This window comes from Sporisorium graminicola, chromosome SGRAM_21 (assembly GCF_005498985.1).
Source record: "Sporisorium graminicola strain CBS 10092 chromosome SGRAM_21, whole genome shotgun sequence".
NCBI classification, from domain to species: domain Eukaryota; kingdom Fungi; phylum Basidiomycota; class Ustilaginomycetes; order Ustilaginales; family Ustilaginaceae; genus Sporisorium; species Sporisorium graminicola.
In genome coordinates, this window is record NC_043730.1 from 235,994 (window position 1) to 254,658 (window position 18,665).

At 56.8% G+C, this 18,665-nt stretch overlaps 7 protein-coding genes across 7 annotated transcripts; 3 read left to right on the plus strand and 4 right to left on the minus strand.

Moving 5' to 3' along the window:
* Positions 1–110: 110 nt before the first annotated feature.
* EX895_003545 (uncharacterized protein) lies at positions 111–1,970 on the minus strand (the record flags this gene model as incomplete). Its single annotated transcript, XM_029884143.1, has 2 exons — positions 111–1,670; positions 1,770–1,970. 2 exons carry the CDS (start codon positions 1,968–1,970, stop codon positions 111–113), a joined length of 1,761 nt encoding a protein of 586 aa, XP_029739516.1.
* Positions 1,971–3,855: 1,885 nt separating this feature from the next.
* On the minus strand, positions 3,856–4,401 carry EX895_003546 (uncharacterized protein; the record flags this gene model as incomplete). The annotated part of the gene is made up of 1 exon (XM_029884144.1): positions 3,856–4,401. The coding sequence occupies one exon, from the start codon at positions 4,399–4,401 to the stop codon at positions 3,856–3,858; it is 546 nt and encodes a 181-aa protein (XP_029739517.1).
* Positions 4,402–5,327: 926 nt separating this feature from the next.
* On the plus strand, positions 5,328–6,765 carry EX895_003547 (uncharacterized protein; the record flags this gene model as incomplete). The annotated part of the gene is made up of 2 exons (XM_029884145.1): positions 5,328–6,447; positions 6,572–6,765. 2 exons carry the CDS (start codon positions 5,328–5,330, stop codon positions 6,763–6,765), a joined length of 1,314 nt encoding a protein of 437 aa, XP_029739518.1.
* A 121-nt stretch (positions 6,766–6,886) lies between these two features.
* EX895_003548 (uncharacterized protein) lies at positions 6,887–8,932 on the minus strand (the record flags this gene model as incomplete). Its single annotated transcript, XM_029884146.1, has 1 exon — positions 6,887–8,932. One exon carries the CDS (start codon positions 8,930–8,932, stop codon positions 6,887–6,889), a length of 2,046 nt encoding a protein of 681 aa, XP_029739519.1.
* A 1,375-nt stretch (positions 8,933–10,307) lies between these two features.
* EX895_003549 (uncharacterized protein) lies at positions 10,308–13,409 on the plus strand (the record flags this gene model as incomplete). Its single annotated transcript, XM_029884147.1, has 1 exon — positions 10,308–13,409. One exon carries the CDS (start codon positions 10,308–10,310, stop codon positions 13,407–13,409), a length of 3,102 nt encoding a protein of 1,033 aa, XP_029739520.1.
* Positions 13,410–13,676: 267 nt separating this feature from the next.
* Positions 13,677–15,380, minus strand: EX895_003550 (uncharacterized protein; the record flags this gene model as incomplete). Its single annotated transcript, XM_029884148.1, has 1 exon — positions 13,677–15,380. One exon carries the CDS (start codon positions 15,378–15,380, stop codon positions 13,677–13,679), a length of 1,704 nt encoding a protein of 567 aa, XP_029739521.1.
* A 1,951-nt stretch (positions 15,381–17,331) lies between these two features.
* On the plus strand, positions 17,332–18,405 carry EX895_003551 (uncharacterized protein; the record flags this gene model as incomplete). Its single annotated transcript, XM_029884149.1, has 1 exon — positions 17,332–18,405. One exon carries the CDS (start codon positions 17,332–17,334, stop codon positions 18,403–18,405), a length of 1,074 nt encoding a protein of 357 aa, XP_029739522.1.
* Positions 18,406–18,665: the final 260 nt, after the last annotated feature.

The following is an 18,665-nucleotide window of genomic DNA, read 5'->3' on the forward strand; positions in this document are numbered from 1 at the left end:
GTTGCTCATACACATACTCACACCATACGACACTCTCTGAATACAAGTCACAGATTGCATTCCTTTTTGAACAACGATCGTTCCTACATCTGATTGAGCACCACGGCTGCTCAGCACTGCTTAGCATACCCCTTAGCCTTAACACCGGACCCCTTAGGCAGACCACCACGGTGCTTGTCGTGAGCCGCATTCTGGTGGCCCGTCGACTTGCTGGCGTCCTTGCCGCTGGTGGTATCCTTGTGGTGCGAGCTCGTCACCTCGGCCAAGTGCCTGAAGCCGCCGTCTTTGCTCTGCTTCTCCAAGCTCTCGGTGACGGTGACAATGTCGTACACCAGCTGTTCGATCATGCTCTCGCTCAAGTTTTCGCGCACGACGACACGCAGGATGTCGATGTCCTCGAGGTCGGGCGAGAGGTTGTAGTTGGGCACGATCCAGCCCTTGGCACGCAGGAGCGTCTGGATCCAGCGCTGTTCCAGCTGCGGGTTGCGTTCGCGGAACGCCTTGGACCAGCGGAACGACACGACAGGCAGACCGGGGCGGTAGAATTCGGCCGAGGTCTCGTCGAAGGCGTGGTGGTGCTTGTCCTTGCCCGTCAGCTTGGCACCAGCCTCCTTGATGAGCTCCGCGGCGCCGCCAGCGGCAGCAGAAGGAGCCGGCAGAGGCTTGTGAACCTCGGACAGAACCTCGTACAGTCCCGATTTTTCGAGAGCGCGCGAGAGCAGACGAGCGTTCTGCAGATCTGACTGCATCACGCGGCGGTATCCGTCGAAGCCGAGGTTGATAAAGTTGAACAGCTGGCCGATGACCGGGTGAGCGGGACGGGAGAAGTTGAGGCCGAACGAGTACTCGACCGAGCCGAGGTAGTGCAACTCGAAAACGAGCTCCTTGGGCACCTGTTCGTTGTCTCGGAACAGAACCCAGCCGAGACCGGGGTAGACCATGCCAAACTTGTGTCCCGACGTGTTGATGCTCTTGACACGGGGCAGTTCGAACGACCACTTGAGATCGGGCGTGGCAAAGGGAGCAACCATGGCGCCCGAGGCACCGTCTACATGGATGGGGATATCGATGCCCGTCTTCTTCTCGTATTCGTCGAGCAACTTGCTCATGCCTTCGACGTCTTCGTAGTGGCCCGTGTAGGTGGAGCCGAGAATCACAACGACGGCAATGGTGTTTTCATCGACCATCTCGATGGCCTTGTTGATGTCGAGGCAGTAGCGCGATTCGTGGCTGACGGGCACCAGACGCTCTTCGACGTCAAAGTAGCGCGCAAACTTCTCGATGGCCACCTGGGCGTTGGAGCCAAACACCATGTTAGGACCGGGCTCCTTGAACGACTTGCCCTGCGCCTTCATCTTGTGCTGCCATCGCTTTTTGGCGGCGAGGCAGGCGAGCATGATGGCTTCCGAAGAGCCGGTGGTAGCAACACCCATGGCGGGCTTGCGCTTGCCGTTCTCGTCCTTCTCGGTGGGCGCCTTCCAGAGGTCGGCGAGCATGGAAACGCAACGCGCGTGCATGGCCATGGTGGCGGGGTACTCGTCTTGGTCGCACATGTTGATCATCATGGTCTCAGTCATGAGCTTTGTGGCTTCATCGGGCATCCAGGTGTGCACGAACGAGGCGAGGTTGAGCGTGGGCTTGCCGTCGAGGCTGAGGTCCGAGTTGAGCAGCTGAGTGAGTAGCATAAACCAACCGAAAGGGGATAAACAGTGTCAGCTCGACGACTCGTGGCGGTCCAAACAAGTAGGTTAAGGAAAGCAGGCACTCACCTGGTAGGTCGCAGTGGCATCCAGACCCTTTTGGGGGATCTGGTACTTGGGGATGGGCTCGGTGTTGTATCGGCCAGCGTGGGCACCGCGGTGGTAAGCGCGAACATTCTTGCCAGCAGGGTGCTCGAGTAGACCGAGAATAGGGTGGTCGGCAGCCTGCTCGATGAGCTCCTCGGGGTCGATGTGCTTACTCAGAGACATGGTGGGCTACGAGGAGGAAGAAGGAAGAGGAGGAGGAGGAACGAGGTCTGGTTTTGAGACTAATATGGGAAGATGGAAGATGGCGTTGAGAGGACGTGAACGGTTGCGAACGGAGGAAGTGAGACTAGTCGGAAGAGATGCTCACGTCGAGGTTATATATGAGGCCCGGTCCACGATCCAGCGGGCTCGCCGAAAGTGTAATGTCAGCAGGCGAAGCCATGCCTTCGGCTGACTGGGACCGTGAGTAACCACGTTGCTTTGCTTTCTCTCAACCCACGGTCCAAAACTATCTTCGGCTGGCACACCGACGCAGTTGATGCAACGCCGCAGCGCCGCAGCGCCAGCAGAGACGGAGGGCAACCGACGGGAAACCCTGTCGAGCCCTGTGGAGCCGCACAACACCGCCGCACAATCACAGCCTAGAAGAATCAGAAGGGTCCTCTCACTTTTTTTGGTTGACAGACACAGCACAGACCATGCACACTGTTCAACTGCGCGTGCCGAGATCAGGTTTTGTACCGGCACGATCGTCCGAAGCTCTTCCTCTCTCGTTGCTCGTTCCCATGAATACATCGGCCTTCCAACGCGCTTGCTGCTTCATCCGCTTTCCTCCTCGACCACGTTGGCAGTGTCGCGATCTTGAGAACGGGCTGTTCAAAGAGGCGATTCTGTTGTTCTGTTAGTGATGAACGTTGTTCGGCAGGAGATGCATGTCAGCAGTCAGCTTGAACAGGGCAGGGTGCTTGCCGTTCGATGACGCACCGCCTGCAGCCGCCGGTTGGGCCTTTCCGATCCGCGTCCCTTTTCGCAATTTTTGTTTGTTTCTTTCAATGTCTCTCTGTCCTCTTTGTTTCCAGACTTCATTCAATTCTTGCTCGCTTAGCCTTCTCCATGTGCTAGCTGATGGCTGCGAAGTTGGGCAGTCCAAGTGGTCTGTTTTTCCCTTTACCTCCCGCTGGAGAGTCTCGGCAAGTGTCAGCGCCCAATCCCAGTTGCCGAGTCAGGGCCGACGGCGTTCGTGGCCGGCCCCGTGAGCGGTTCAGTTGTCAGCTGTTCTTGTCCACGATGCATGCCTTGGCTGTGCGTTTTTAGGGTGCCAGCGCATATCCTTCGAAGCCCAAGACCAGAACGTAGTGCGGTGCTCGCCACCTTGAAGCTGCAAGCAAACGTCCGCCGCCATCTTAGCAAAGCATGGGAAAGCATTGGAGCTGGACATCTCTTTGAGCTGACACGGGTCTCCCATTTTTCCAAGACATTCCTTCCCCGCAATCAACCAGCTATTGTCTGTATGCGTTCTCAGACATTCAACAGAGGGCAGTGTCGGCGTTGCAAGCATTAGCTCGTCGAACGACATCTCACGTGGTGAGCACCTGTTGGGGGCGTACCTTCTCGGTTTAATTCTTGGTGTGCATTTCGGGTCCACCTTTTTTCGGCGCCGTTTCCCCTTGCTGAGGTTTACTTCAAGGCCTGCGTGCGATTCACCTCATCAGCTTGGGCCCATCGACTTTCATCAGCATCATAACCACCTTTCAGCGCAGACCAAGTCTTCAATCGATACCAATACGCCACAGAAAAGGAAGGTGAACAGTTCGTAGTAGAATGGAAAGGGTATTGATCCGGGCCCGTGCAGAAGCGGTGCCAAAACAAGGGTAGAAAGAGCAGTAAAGAGAGAACGCGAGCAAGAGATTGTATGGAGTATCACTTTCCGTCTCAGCACCGCCCTGAAGAGGAGAAAGAGAAGCCAAGTGAGAGAAGCGGAAGATGAAGGTCGTTGGGCGGAGGCATTGCTCAAAATCGTGGCTTGCCAGTATCTTTCCTTCTTGAGGATTGACCAGATGCAGGCCAAATGAACATGGATCACGCTCCCATCTTGATCGATCAGCGCCTAGAGAAGCAGGGCTGCACCGACAACCGCTGCCGAGCTCAAAGCGAACCATTGCACCAGTGCGCCGTTCAACGACATGGCATTGTCGCCACTCGAGCTGCCCAGCGAGCCGAGGCCCGTCGAGCTGCTTCCACCGCTTCCACCGCTTCCGCTGCTTGCGCTGCTTCCACCACTTCCACTGCCACGCGTACTTGCCGAGCCGCCTACCGTGCTGGTCCTAGTAACAGGGCGTGCACTGTTCACGCTGCCTCCAGTGTACGCTGCACTTGCGCCAGCAGCTGCCAGCGACGAAAGGTAACTCGAGTCGAGCGTAGTGTAAGTTGCCAGCGCCGGTGTGCCTGCAGGTTTCGTGACGGGTGCGTTTTGAGACGCCGTGACGACGCCGTTTCCGCCAGCTGTTGAGCAAGAGCCGTACTGGACACACGCCGATTGCCCGTTGTCGGTCGTGTATGGAGGAGCACCTTGCTGTGCCAATGCCGGGTCTGCGCAGAGTGCTACGAGCACCAGACCGAGCGCGAAGAGGGCTGATGTTGAGATGCGCGTCATGGCGAAGTAGACAAGCTTTGCAGAGGTAGGGGGGGTTGAGGAAGATTCGATCTAAAAAGCCTACTTGGTCCTGTCCGCGGTGCTTGTGGGTGGTTGCTTTGTACAATGAACGTAATTCTTGTTCCGTTACTGATAGCGGTAAAGCGAGGCCTGTGTGATGGCGATGTAGGTGATGCGGATGGTGGTGGCGACGAGGATAGCTGCAACTGCCAAGGATAATTCAGGCGACACCAACGGACGATCAAAGCACGAATGGGGAAACCACAAGGGCAAGGCCAAATCCGGGGCAATTCACGCTGCGGGGAGATCAACGGCAGCAGCAGCCATGAACAAATAGGCGAGAATTTGTTTTAAATTTCAATTAGCGCCTAGAATTGGGCGCCAATCCTACGACACTGACACTGACACCGCTCCGCTTCTGCTGGGCCCTTCTCGTCGGGGTAATCGACGCTGCATGAGTTGTCGACGCCAAAGTACTCTCTTCTTTTTTTCCTTTCTAAAGCTGTCTCTGCTCCAGGCGCAAACGAGAAAAGGGGAAATTCTTTCTTTCACGCAGCAGCGGGGCCGCGGCGCCATTGAAATCGGGTCCCGTTCCCGATCCAATCACTGGTTCTCCTCCGCTAGCTCAAGTGGCTCTGCACCTCTTTCGGCTGTTGGACGGACGCATGGCGACCCACAAGCTGTGCATCCACACACGGTCGATGGTGGACGACCTCATTTCGGGCTGCCAAGTGTATCTGCGCAGACCTGAACTTTATCTACTCAATGCTTTGTGAGGGTTCCTAACACAGATGAGCACATGAGGGTTGAGGATCGTCCGCTTGCTGGAGCTCTCTCCGAGACGTCTTGGTACTGTAGCAACTCGTCTTCCATCGCTACGGCACCTAGCTCCCGCTTTCTCTACCATTGCAGACGGATCATCGACAATGGCAGCCGCAGCAGTCGCCGGCTTGATCCTTGGCCTGATCCTGGGAGTCGGTGCGTTGCTCTCTGCGGTCTTAGCGTGTGCCAGTCGCTCCGAGGCCGAGTCGCGTCCGCTTCACAACATTGCTTCCACCCCACCCGCTGCTGCTGCCACCAAAAAAGAAGAGCCTGCCAAACAGGCTCCCTCCAAAGACGGTGCTGCCAAGCAACCTGTCGCCGCTGACAACAAGGCCGCCCAGCCCATCGCCAACAAAGACAACAAAGACAAGTCTGCAGCCGCTGCCAACAACAACAACAACAACAACAACAACAACAACAACAACAACAACAACAACAATGCAGCGACCACCGAAGAATGGTCCGGCGCAAAGCTGTGGAAAGAGTTCGTTGAAAAGGCGGGCGCAAACACAAACAACCCACAGTACGTCGTGTTTGATCCAAAGTCTGGCAAGATCGAGGTCAAGCCTGCTCCAGCCAACGATGCGCCTTTCCTAAAAGTTCATGCTGACGGCAAAGTTGAGCTCGTTGAAGGCGGCAGTGGCGCCGCTAAGCCGAAAGGAGGTGGTGGCGGTGGTGGGGGAGGAGATGGCCAGAAACAGAACAACCAGCAGCAACAGCAGCAAGGTGCGAATGGTAAGGATGAGAAGAAGCAGGAAGCAGGCGGAGGGGCCGGTGAAGATCAAAAGGGCAAAGATGCGAGTAAAAGGAACGACAAGAGGGAGGAAAAGAAGGACAACAAGAAAGATGACAAAGAGGATGACAAGAAGGTTGACCAGGGAGGAGGGAAGAACAACGAGCAGGCTGCCAAACAAAGCAGAAAAGAAGGACAAGCCAAAGGTAAAGCCGAAGCTGCCAATGCCTACAACAACAGCAACAACAACAATTCCAAAAAAGACGCCTCTCCGGCCAAGAAAGACGACAAGAAAGACGAGCCGCCAACTTCCTCCAAAAAGGAAGCTCCTTCTGCTGGCGGCAATGCTCTAGCCAAGACTTGTTGTGAAGCGGGGAAGCTTTCCTTGCAGAGCACGGTGGAGCTGGTGCAGGTGTTGCAGGCGCTCGGTGTCGCTTCCCCCGCTGCGGCTGGCAAGATTCAGGACAAGGCGAAAGAGGATGGTCTTGGATGTAACTCCAGACACAAGCACATACCTACAGTTCATCATGCGAGCTGCGGAGGAGGGTCCGGTTGCAAGCACAACCATGAACGGGAGCACTGTCTCAAACAACACCACTCGAAACATCGCCACAGGTATCATTCTCTCGATCACAGAGAACATGATCGCCATAATCTTCGCGAGCGTGCCCAAAGATATTCTGCGCACCCTGGTTGTCACCATACGAGCCATACTGTGCATAGTGAGGATCGCAAATGCTGCACTACCTGCTGCGATGCTGATGTGGATCGAGATCACAACTGGGAAACCACTTCGGCGTCGACAATGACATCGGTTGACCTCGGTGCCTGCCTCCACACGTATCATCACCGTCGTCGCAATTGAACAATCAACACATCAGCCGGCGCGAGTAATCTATACGCTCACATTCTTGCATTTCGTGAGCATGTCTACTCGGCCAAAAAGTGCCACAGCGCTTCGCTCTTCTTGTAATCATGATGTACCACAGTCACCAACCACCTCCCATCTTTGATCTCCTCGATCAGCTTCCTGCTCGCCGACTGCTTGGGGAACAACAAGGACCACTCGCCCCAAATCTCAAACGCCTCTTCCCTCCATGCCTCGAAACTATCCCTCTCGATGATAGTCGACTGCACGATCTCTTTTCCCGGAAACACGGCCCATGTGACAGTGTTGGCCTCTCCATCGCCCAGGTTCGACTGGAAGTCTCCTCGGGCGTTGCCAGCAAAGTAGGTGATCTGCGCATTGGCTCCGAGCGCATCGATGCGTGCCACGAGTTTGTCTTTGTCCGCCGTCGACATGAAGAGCTCCACAAAAGATTTCTGAAAGATAAATCCGCCCGGTGGACCGAATCCCACCGTGGGGTCTGTGGAAGGCGCGCCGTCTACGGCAGGCTGAGAGCCAACAGACCACCAACCTTTACCGGATTGGGTTTCACCTTCCGCAAGGCGGTTGAGCGAGAGCAGATGGTCGCGGATCTGGAGTGTCTCATTCATGAGGGGCGCATCGCACCAGGGAATGCACGAGATCTTCTCCTCGAGATACGATGCAAAGATCTTGGAGATGTCAACGAGCGTCACGGGATGACCCCAGATGCGCAGTGCATCCTGAGGCGGCACTTTAAGGCTAACGCCGTAGCCGTCCATTTCACCGAAGGCCGGACTGCGCGAATCACCGTATCGACCGTTGGGGAACTCGTCCCATGTACTTGTCTCGGGCACCTGGTACGAGCTCGATGTCCTGGCCAACGTCCTCGCGAGCGCTTCTTGGGTGGTCACCTTGAAATCCTTGGGGGTGTTGGCACCGGTGCGATCGGAAAGCATCTGGTTCTTGGTTGCCTCGAGATGCAGGTGAGCTGGAATGCCTCTGAGCCTTGGGTCGGTTTCCAGTTGCGCTCCCAGATCCGTCTTCCAACCCAAGCCCTCGAGAATGCGTTCGATACTTTTCTCCAAGTTGAGCGAGCAGAGGTGGAAGCCGCGAATGTCGGATTCCAGAAAGATGCGTCCGACTATGTGGATGCTGAGCGAGACGCCGTACTCTTTGACGGCGGCATCATCGCTCTTGATGGGTTCGAGTGCATCGAGAATGAGTTGAGGCACCTGCACCTTGCAGAGGTTAGTCATGCGTCGGAAGCTCGAGTAATTTTGGATGGGCATGATACCAGGGAGGATGGGGATAGTGATGCCAATGGCGCGACAGTCCTTGTACCAGCTGAGGAATTGATCGACATCATAGAAGAGCTGCGTGACGATGTACTGTGCACCGGCGTCTTGCTTCTCCTTGAGGTAGCGGAGGTCGCGCTTGACATCTCGATCGACGTAGTCGGCATGACCCTCGGGGTAGCCTGCTACACCGATGCAGAAGAAGTCGCCATGGTTTTGGCGAATGTAACGAACGAGATCAGTGGCGTGCTGGAAGCGCTCGTCAGCTGCAACCCAGTATTCTTCGCCTCTTGGCGGATCACCGCGCAGAGCGAGAATGTTTTTAATGCCCAGACGCTTCGCGGTCTCGAGCGTCTCGTCGAGGCTGCTTTTTTCAACATTGGTGCAGGTGAGGTGAAGGCAGACATCGCATGCATCAGGGCCTTCCTTTTCCCATGACTCGCCACCCTTGACATTCTCGATATGCTGCTGTGCACCTGAGCCGATCTGCTTGACCTCTTTTTGGACGATCTCGACGTCCGGGTCGAGTTTACCCTTTTGTATCCTACCAGCAAGCTCGAGGGACTTTCCGCCTGTTGTACCGCCTGCCCCCCATGTAACATGAATCCAACTAGGGTCTAGGTTGGCACGCATGCGAGCGATACGATTGTAGAGGTTGGCCAGGCCCTGCGTGGTCTTGGGCGGGAAGAACTCGAAGGACCAGAAAGGAGCATCGCGAGTGGAAGCTGCGCGAATCTTGGAGGTGATGTGTGCTGGGTCAGATGCAGTAATACTAGCGCCCGCGGATGGCGGCACAGTTGAGGTCGAAATCATCGTGAATAGGAGCCAGGTGATGGCCGCTGCCGTGACTGACGATGAAGATGGTCAGGGAGAGTGCTCGGAGTCGATGTCATGCGAGCAACACACTTCGCCAAGCAAGAAAGAGCCCGAGTCCCGATTTCTGCCCAAAGCCCGACGACGCAAAAGAAAGCAGTTCTTCCGAATCTCGTGTCGCTCTCACACTCAGCGCGGAAAATCCTCGCCTCACCGGGCGACGCAAACACCGACACTGCTTCTCGCTTCAGTTCGGACGAGCCAGGACCGAAAGATAGACGGCCAACTGCATTGGCTTAGAGCTGAAACGTCTGCAGATCAAAGCATGGATGCGTCCCGCCGGTCCGTTGAGTTGCCTGTCGATCGCCCTCAGCCCTACGAAGCTCAAGCCTCCTCCAATACCCTTCCATGCATTGTTGGCCAGATACAAGCGAGGTAGAGAGAGATGACAACCAATTTCGAATAGCTCGAGTGCAAAATGGCAGCATTCGGCCATGGCATGAATGATTGAGCGAATCGGCATCATTGTTCGGGCCAAGGAGGCTTGGCTTGCATTCCTACATCGTCATAGGTTGACTTGTCTTGGTGGTTATCGCCAAGCCGGTGCCTCTCCACCTCACTTCTCTCGGCATGTGCTTGCAATTTTCTTTCACTTTAAAATTCTGTTCGAGAAAATGCGGTCGCTGCTCGAGCAAGCGGCATGTCGTCGGCAGTGCCGGCTCGCGGTTTCGGGCCTGCCGCCCAATCTTAGACCCACGCAGACACAAACACTTCGCCTTGGCCCTCGACCCTTCGCAATTCTCGCTTCTCCCACGCACCGCCTCCTCGATTAGCATTCGTCATTATATCACCCGAATTGGCTTTGGCTTGAAGGCACCGTCGCTCTACCTTAACGTGTCGAATAGTAGAATCGATTCGAGTGCACCGCCGCACACCTGCACTGTTCGAGAACGTGTGCATGTGTGAGAGAGTTGCGAGCGAGAGACTGCGTGAGAGAGCCTGAGTGAACTAACTGTCAAGCGGAGGCGTGATGCCTCGCTTACCGTTCTTGCGCTGTTTCTCCACTGCAATTTAGCTGCAGCATTTGGTCCCCACTCTCCACCGACGCTTGCTTCTGCCTTGCTCACTCTGTCGCTCGTCGCTCCGATCGGCTCTTCCCGTCCGTGCTCTCAACCTCGACTTGCTCCAACACCAAGTCTTCCTTCTACTTTCTCATCTTGTCGACAACCTACACTCAACACAACTATCCCTTGTCCACCAACAATTTGCAGGACTCTTTCCTGCAACAATTCAGTCGATCGTGCTGCCAACATTCTCTTGATCTACTTGCCTTCGTAGGCACCGTTGTCGACGCTCGACTGCACCCATAGTCAACATGCCCGTCTGTGGATCTTCGCACATCCGCACGGAGGCCGAAGAGAAGGCACATCTCTCTGCTGGCTCCCAAGTCGGCCCGTTTCAAGATTCGCGTCCACAATCCTCGCAGCCCACCATCACATCCGCGGTGGCTGCCGATCCTACCCTGCCACCGTCACAGGCCGCGAAGCATCTCTTCCCCTCCCCCTCTGCTGCCAAACGCGGAATCCTCCGTTTCAAAATCAAGGAGCAGCTCGAAGAGGGTAGACACAAACATTGGGTTTGGGACAAGGGAGCAGTTCATCATGGCAATCGCGAGCCCGATGACGACGAGCTCGAGCGTGTTCGACTCCGTTTCGGATACAAGTCGACGGCAGAAGGTGGACCATCCCGACTCTACCTCATGATCCTCGCCGACTGCCTGCTCCCGCTACCTCGCAATCCCATGTCCGGCGTCGTCTCGCCTCCCCTCCTCGCTACAACGGGCATTGCGCCGCTTTCCATCTTTTCGACCGGCCCCGACATCATTGGTCACTATTTCGATTGCATCGTTGCAGCACGCCGTGAGGTCATCCTTCTCACAAACTACTGGCAGGGCGGAAAAAACGTTGATCGCATCGCTGAGGCGCTTCTTGAGCTCAACAACCGTGTTCAAAAGCGGCGTAAGCTCAAAGCCCTCGAGGCTCGACGCAAAGGACAAACTGGCGCCGCTGCCAATCCATCCGACCCACCACAACAAGAAAAGGCCGCCAAGCAGCAGAACCAGTTGCTGGAGGAGCAAGGTGCACCCGGCTCCAACGCTCGGACGGAAAACGATCGTGACGGACCCGAGAACGACGTTGACGATGACGGCATCGAGCTCGGTCCCCCCACCGCCGAAGAGCGCATCGTCGTCAAGCTCATGTGGGATCGAGGCCCTCAAACCTTGGCTGACCTCTTCCGTCTGCGCAAACCCGTCCCTCCCAGCATGTGGAAGACGAATGGTCTCCCCACCGAGAGCGAGATCCCCAACTTGACCATGGAGATCCTCAACTATCATCGTCCCTTGATGGGCACCTTCCATGCGAAGCTCCTCATTGTCGACCGCCAAGTAGCCCTCATCAACTCGAACAATATCCAGGACCGTCCCAACGTCGAAGCCTGCGTCCGTCTCGAGGGTGACATTGTCAATTCAATCTACGACCATGCGCTCATCAGCTGGGGTAATCAACTCCACCCTCCGCTACCTTGCCTGACTGCACCTGCGCCCGTAGCACCCTCTCCTTCCGCCTTCATGACCGGCAGCGAGAGTACGCTTCCGTCGCTTACGGTGGAAAAGCTCAAGCAGCTGGCACTCAACGTCAGACAACGTCTGCACGACGAAGACACCGCCACCGAAGTCGAAAAGGAGAGGAGCATGCAGAGCCCCATCGGGTTCCACTTCGGCGATGTCGTCGACCAGGTCATGCGTCGCGACAGCTTTGGCTCCAAGGGTGCTGCTCCGCCCATTCGTCTGGCCCCCACCGAGCATCATGTCGATGGCGAGAGGGCCGCTCGCAATGCAGGTGCGCTGTGGGCGCAAAAGGTGCTCGGTGAACGCTTCAGCCATTTCCAGAGCGGCAATTTGCAGAAGCCTGAGAAGGCAGAGACCGAGCCGCAGCCTTCCGAAAAATCCGAGCCCGCGCATCCCCCGCACCAAAGGAAACACTTTGCCGACATTGTCGAAGCGCTCATGAAGAAGGAAGGCGCCAAGCCACCGGCATGGGCCGAGGGCGCGCTCGAGGTGTTTGGTCTCGGCCAGAGTAGTTCCAAGAACGTCGCGCAGGAGGTGAGACGCAATCCGCGACCCAAGACGACGCTGGCATCGGGTGTCAATGTGCCCACAGCCGTGGCAGAGGAAGATCACGCCGAGCAGCCTGACTGGCGCAGATCCATCGAAGCCGAAGAGGAGAGCCTTGATGACGCTCCCAGCCACACGGCGATCGACGAGGGCTCTGGCAGCCCCAAGGCTGCCCTCAGCAGCGTTGGTAGCGAGGAAGCTGCTAGCAAGGCCGCGGCTCCGTCGGAATCGAGCACGACCCCTGTTGCCCCTGCTCTCAACACCGAGATCTTCAATACTAAGCAAGAGGCCACAACCGGCGCCAAGACCGAGCCCCAGTCTCCTGGCGGTAAAGACGACGATGGTGTTCCTGGCTCTGTCGGATACCGGCGAGTGCACCGCCGCACGCTGTCGCAAATTTCGAAGTCTTCAGCGGCTGAGCGATTGACGGCGATCACCAAATCGCTCGACTTCGCCAACAACTCGAAAGTGCAAGGCGAGATCAAGACCGAGCAGCTGTCGGACGAAAATATCGCTGCGCTCAACGATGTGTTGGATTTCCAGCCTTACGTCTTCCACAAGCCGCATGAGCCCGTTCCCATGGCACTGGTCAATCGACGTCCGCACGGCACGCCAGGGCATTCCGACATCCGCAACCCGCAAGACGCGGCGTGGTTGGCCGGATTCCGTTATGCCAAGAAGCACATTTTCATCCAATCGCCCACGCTGAATGCTTCGCCGATCAAGGCGGCTGTGTTGGCCGCTGTACGCAGGCACGTCAAGGTGGAGCTGTGGCTGGATTTAGGGTTCAACGACAAGTCAGAGTCGATGCCGTTCCAGGGTGGTACGAACGAGCAGGTGGTCACGGCGTTCTACAGGCAGCTGCGTCAAGAGGGGAAGGGGGATGAGAAGTACCTTGAGGTGTACTGGTACACGGGCAAGGACATGACGCGCCCGCTGAATGCTGTGAGGAAGCAGCGTAACTGTCATGTCAAGTTTGCGGCGTTTGATGGGCAGGTGGCGGTGCTGGGCAGTGGAAACCAGGATACGCAGTCGTGGTTCCACTCGCAGGAGATCAATGTCATGGTGGACTCGAAGCAGATTGTGGACGAGTGGATGGCCGCGCTGAACAGGAACCAGAGTACGAAGCTGTACGGCATGGTGGATCAGAGGGATGGCATTTGGAGAGGCAGGGATGGACAGGAGTTGGTGGACACGGGTAAGGATCAGGCCAAGGCCCCAACCACGCCGCAGAACGGGAGCGCGCAGAATGGGGCCGCGCAGAATGGCTCGCCTACACCTTCGACAGGTCTCAAGGCTTAGCTTCTACACTCTCGGAGAATGTTTTTCTAGATACCACACCATCTTTTCAGTTTTGTTGTTTGCGCACGCACGAAATCTCAGCATCAGTCGCTTTTCTCCCGTCTGCTTCAAAAGACGTCCGACTCTGCATTGCGCGTACGAGATGCTCTCCGGGAAGACAGCTTTTGGATGATGTTGCAAGATGTTTGCCGCACGTCGCTCGTGCAACGACTGGATTTTGCATTGAACAGTGTGTGCGTGTGTGTGTCTGAATGTGACGTTAAGCTTCTACATCTGAGGCATGTCCGGGCCTGCGTCTTCGCCCATGCCTGCATCGGGCGCTTGCACACCAGGACCAGCGCCACCGCCTGGCTGTCTACCCCTCTTGGCGGAAACGACATCGTCGACACGCAGCAAGAGCGACGCTGACTCGATAGCCGTCTTCAACGTCTGGATCTTGACGGCGGCCGACTCGTACAAGCCGTACTCCTTCATTTCGACGACCTTGCCAGACTCGCCGTCGACGCCGTACGAGTGCTCGCCATTGGCGTGCTTGGCGCGCAGGCTGGTGAGCGTCTTCATGGCGTTGCCGCCGCAGTTCTGGATGAGCGTGCGCGGGATGACCTCCATCGCGTCCGAGACGGCACGGATGGGACCCACCTCGACACCCTCGAGCTCCTTGGCGAACTCGGAGAGGCCGTAAGCGATGGCCATCTCGGTGGCACCTCCACCCGGTGAGAGCAAGGGGTTGAAGACGACATTGCGCGCCACGGCCATGGCATCGGCCAAGTTGCGGTCGATCTCGTTGAGAATGTCCTTCGAGGGACCGCGCAGCAGGATGGTACATGCCTTGGGCTCCTTGCACTCTTCGAGGAAGGTGAAGTACTCGTCGCCGAGCTTTTCGATGTGGAACAGCCCACAGCGCGTGCCAATGTCGGCATCCCTAAGGTCGTCGACTCTGTTGACGATGGTAGCACCGGTAGCGCGGGCGATTCGGTTGTTGTCGGTCTTGCGCACACGTCGAATGCAGGTGATGTTGGCTTTGAGCAAGTAGTGCTGTGCAAGGTCCGAGACGCCCTTTTCGGTGAAGACGAGGTCGGGCTTGAACTCGATGATCTTTTCGCACATGGACTGGATCTGCTGCTCTTCGATCTCGAGGATCTTGTTCCAGTCCTCTTCGCGTGTGATTTCAATGTTGGTCTGCGACTCGCCCTTTTTGTACTCGAGCGGACAGTCGAGGAGCATGATGCGTGGGTTCTCGATGCGCCTCCTCATCTTGGGGTGGGTGACGTCCTTATTGAGCATGACACCGTCGAGCACGCGGCAGTCCTCGATGGTTCCGCCGGGGACCTTTTCGACACGGGCGTAGCGCTTGATGTCGACGGTCTTGCTGGGGTCGCTGCCTACCGCAGCCGAGGAAGAAGCGGAGGAGTCGACCATGGCAACGGTGCGGACGGCTTTGAGGGCAAGTTTGCACATCTGATCGGACCATCTCGAGACAAATTTGGTACCGATGGAGGTCTTGATGAGTGCGAGCATGTCCTTGTCGTTGGTGACATCGACGGGGACGGAAATGTCCTCGACGATCTCGAGCGCACGTGCGAGCGCCTTCTTGAATGCAGAGATGATGACGACCGGGTGGATGCCACGTTCGAGCTGAGGCAAGGACTGTGCAAGGATCTCGCCAGCGAGGATAATGACACTGGTGGTACCGTCGCCGACCTCTTCGTCCTGGGTACGACTGAGCTCGATCATGGATTTGGCGGCAGGGTGGGCGACTTCGACTTCACGGAGGATGGCGTTTCCGTCGTTGGTGAGCAAGATTCCGCCCATGGGATCGAGGATCATCTTGAGCATGGCCTTGGGACCAAGACAGGTGCGGATGACATCGGCGACGGTCTTTGCGGCAGTGATATTGGAGATCTGAGCTTTACGGCCGGTCTGTCGCTCTGGTCCAGTGTTCATGACGAACACGGGCTGTTGTCCCGACATGGTGGAGTGATGCGAGTCCTCGGCTGTGCGTTCGAGTGCGGTGTGAGAGATGACCACAATGGCGCTGTCGAAAGATGCGGGCGAAGCTGAGGAGAAGTAGCGGGTACGATAGGATGATCGAGGTGGTGGTGGTGCAGATCAATCGACGACGACAAACACTTTGGAAATGCTCAAAGGCCCAGCTTGGTCGCGAGCAGAGTGTCACTTTTTGCGCACGCTGCTCCGCTACAACAACGAAGCGCAAAGAAGCAATCACGATTTACGCTCTCAAGCCAGAGGAGGCAGGCAACGCACAGTCAACGCGCGCGACTGGTGAACCAGCAAAAGTGCAAAGACGAACAGCTGCGCGTTGCTTTTGCATTTCTTCCAGCTGCTTCTCAGGCGCAAAAAAAATAGCATCGGGGATACGTGGAAGTGTCATGCCAGATCGATCGATCGTCCTCTTGGTGAAATTTCTTGTTAGAATGCTCTAATGCTGCAGCTCGGCCACCAACGCCAGCCAAAGTTGGCCGAGCTTGAGCCAAGAGGCGCACGCACAACCGCACACAATCACCCACAACTTGCTTCTTGGAGCAATTTGCTCAACCTTCTCGTCGTCGGTTCGAGTTGCAATCTCAGCAAGGTCGATTCAAGGCTTCTTCTCTCGAGAGGTTGATTGCGATGAGAAGAAGACGAAAGGAAACTAGCATTGGACCCACACGTCCACACACATACGCGCACGCACGCACGCACGCACGCACCTTGAAAGTTAAACTGCTCGAGCCTCTGTAGCCGAAACGGATTCGACTTGGATTCAAGAAAGAGCAGAAAGAAGCCTGTGCGCAATTCGTGTGGCCGTCCGTGTAGCCTCGACTAAATGACCCGTCAGTGCACGCACGCAACCCAACGCACGCACACACGCAGCACCCGCATGAGTGTCTCTCTGTCCTTCTCACGCTGCCCTTGCCACTCGCTCTGTACAGGAACCCACTCCTCCCACTCCCATTCCCACCCTCACCCTCTCTCTCATTTTCGCCCGCTCCATCCGCTGCGCCGTCGTCTGGTTCCCCCCTTAGACCACGTCACTATCACTCTGGGCTAGATCCACCATCCGCTTCGGCACACCATCCACGCCATCTTACGAGCAAACAGCCATTGCTTCAAGTCGTCCCACTCTCAGCGACCACGTTTGTAGACAGCACGCGGGATCTCTCGACTGGCTCTTTCTTGGCGACAGCTATACACACTAGCTTGCTTTCTTGTGCGTCAGCTTGCTTTTGATTGTCACCGACACCTTTTCCCTCTGCTCGACTCGCTCTCGAGGACAATGGCGATTTTCGGTCTCAAGTCTCGCAAATCCTACTCTTCCGACACTTCGAGCTTACACAAGCGCAAACAAGACCCTTCTTCTCGCAACCACAACCTCGAGGCCTCCGACGTGATTGGCGACACTCCCGAATTCGGACAAATCACTAGCGACCGCCGTGGTCCTTCGCACACCTCCGAGTCTTCTTCGCTTCGCTCGCGCAACTCGTCCAGCATGAAAAAGTTCTTTGGCAGCACCCGCAGAAAGGGTTCTCAGAGCGTCGACATCAGCTCGTCCGGACAGTCCAACACCAACAACAACAAATCCAACGGCTCGCCTGCTTCGGACTACTTCAACAATGCCACTTCCAAGCACGCCAGTCGAACTAGTCTCAGCCGGCCTGCTGCCACGCCCGGCTCTCCACCCGTCATCACGCCCTCGGCCGTCGCTCCCTCGTTGAGCAATCCCGCCGCAGCTGCCACCGGCACGCCGCTCGCCGAGGGCGTCGGTCGCGATGTCTCCGGCGGCCTTGCTCCATCTGGCACCCCATCTGCTAGCCCCCGCCCCTCGGATCTCTTTGCCGGCAAGGGTGTTCAGTGGGAACAGATCGACCTCACTGCGCGTAGCATTCCTAAGCCTACTGATGCTGCCACCACTACCGTCGACATGCAAAAGTTCCTCAAAGAGCGACGTCAGTGGATCCCCACTTTCAAGGAGGAGGACGCGGTTCATGAAGCTGCCTCCGTACAGCTGCCCAAGTCGCTCGACCAGTTCTCTTTTGCCACTCCTGCTGAAGTTAACACGTCTTCCGCCGGTCTCAAGAGCTTGAAGGATCTTGAAGACTCACACAAACGAAAAGCCGCTCTTCTCAACCCGGCTCCCCTGGCAAGTGCCACCAATGGCACCATTTTCGAAGAAGCAGGTCCCAGCTCTTCGACGTCGGCCAACGGATCTGCATCCGCTACTGCCCCTCCTGCCTCTGCATCCCAAACGCTACCACCACCTCCCGCCCCGCCGTCTCGCAACCAGTCGTTCCGAACTTCGGTCTTTGCCGCTTCCGACGACTCGGCTACAGTTCGCCCATCCGGCAGCATCTCCCGCAAGCCTGCCGCCACTCTCGGTGTCCACGCAGGCAGCGCACCCGCTTCAACCGCTGTCTCTCGTGACATTCCTCAGCGCAGCAGCTCGGTACGACAGGATCTCTCTCTGCTCGCGCCCAGCACTGAGACAGAGACCGCTAAAGATGCACAAGCGTCTGCGGCTACAGCGGACAACGAACCCGCTCGCCCTGCTAATGGAAGAGTCGAACAGATCAAGGAGCAGGCTGGAGTCTCGGATTCAGCAGCAGCGACCGACGCGGCAACGGCCACTGGCAGTGTGCGACCGTCCATGGACACGGCGGCATTTGCTACTCCTACCGGATCTCAATCGCTCGACGGCCATCATGGCGCTTCCCCAACCTCGGCGCAGCAAGTTGCCTCGCAGGACGGCGACTCTGCGGCTGTTCAACCGACCAGTCCACCGCGTCCTCCCAAGAACGGACAGCGCACGCCTTCGCGACAGAGCAGCGCCGAGCCCATCCGTAGTGCGCTCTCCAAGTCGCCCAGCACCACCTTCCAACCCACTCAAGAACAAGAGCAGTCGGTGGGTGATACCCTGGTCGAAAAAGTGGTTCAGGCTGCACCAGCTCTGCAGAACGTCGTGCCTGGCACTGGCGCCGCTACCACTCGCGACGCCTGAGCGTTGCAAGGGTGTATTTCGAGAAGTCATTGTTTATGTTCCAATACCCAGTTGATCGACAGCAATCGATGTTGGAGCACCATGACCAGTGTTGGTGGTGTGAGAATGTGAGCAGGGTTCTCGGAACCCGGACACGCCTGAAAGGAGAAAATGTGGAGAGGGTTTTTCGAGAGGGTTGAGAAGAAATGCCAAAAAAAAACGAAACGAGACCCTGACCGCTTCTCCTTGGTTTCCTTTTCCTGCTTCTTCCTCTGCTACTT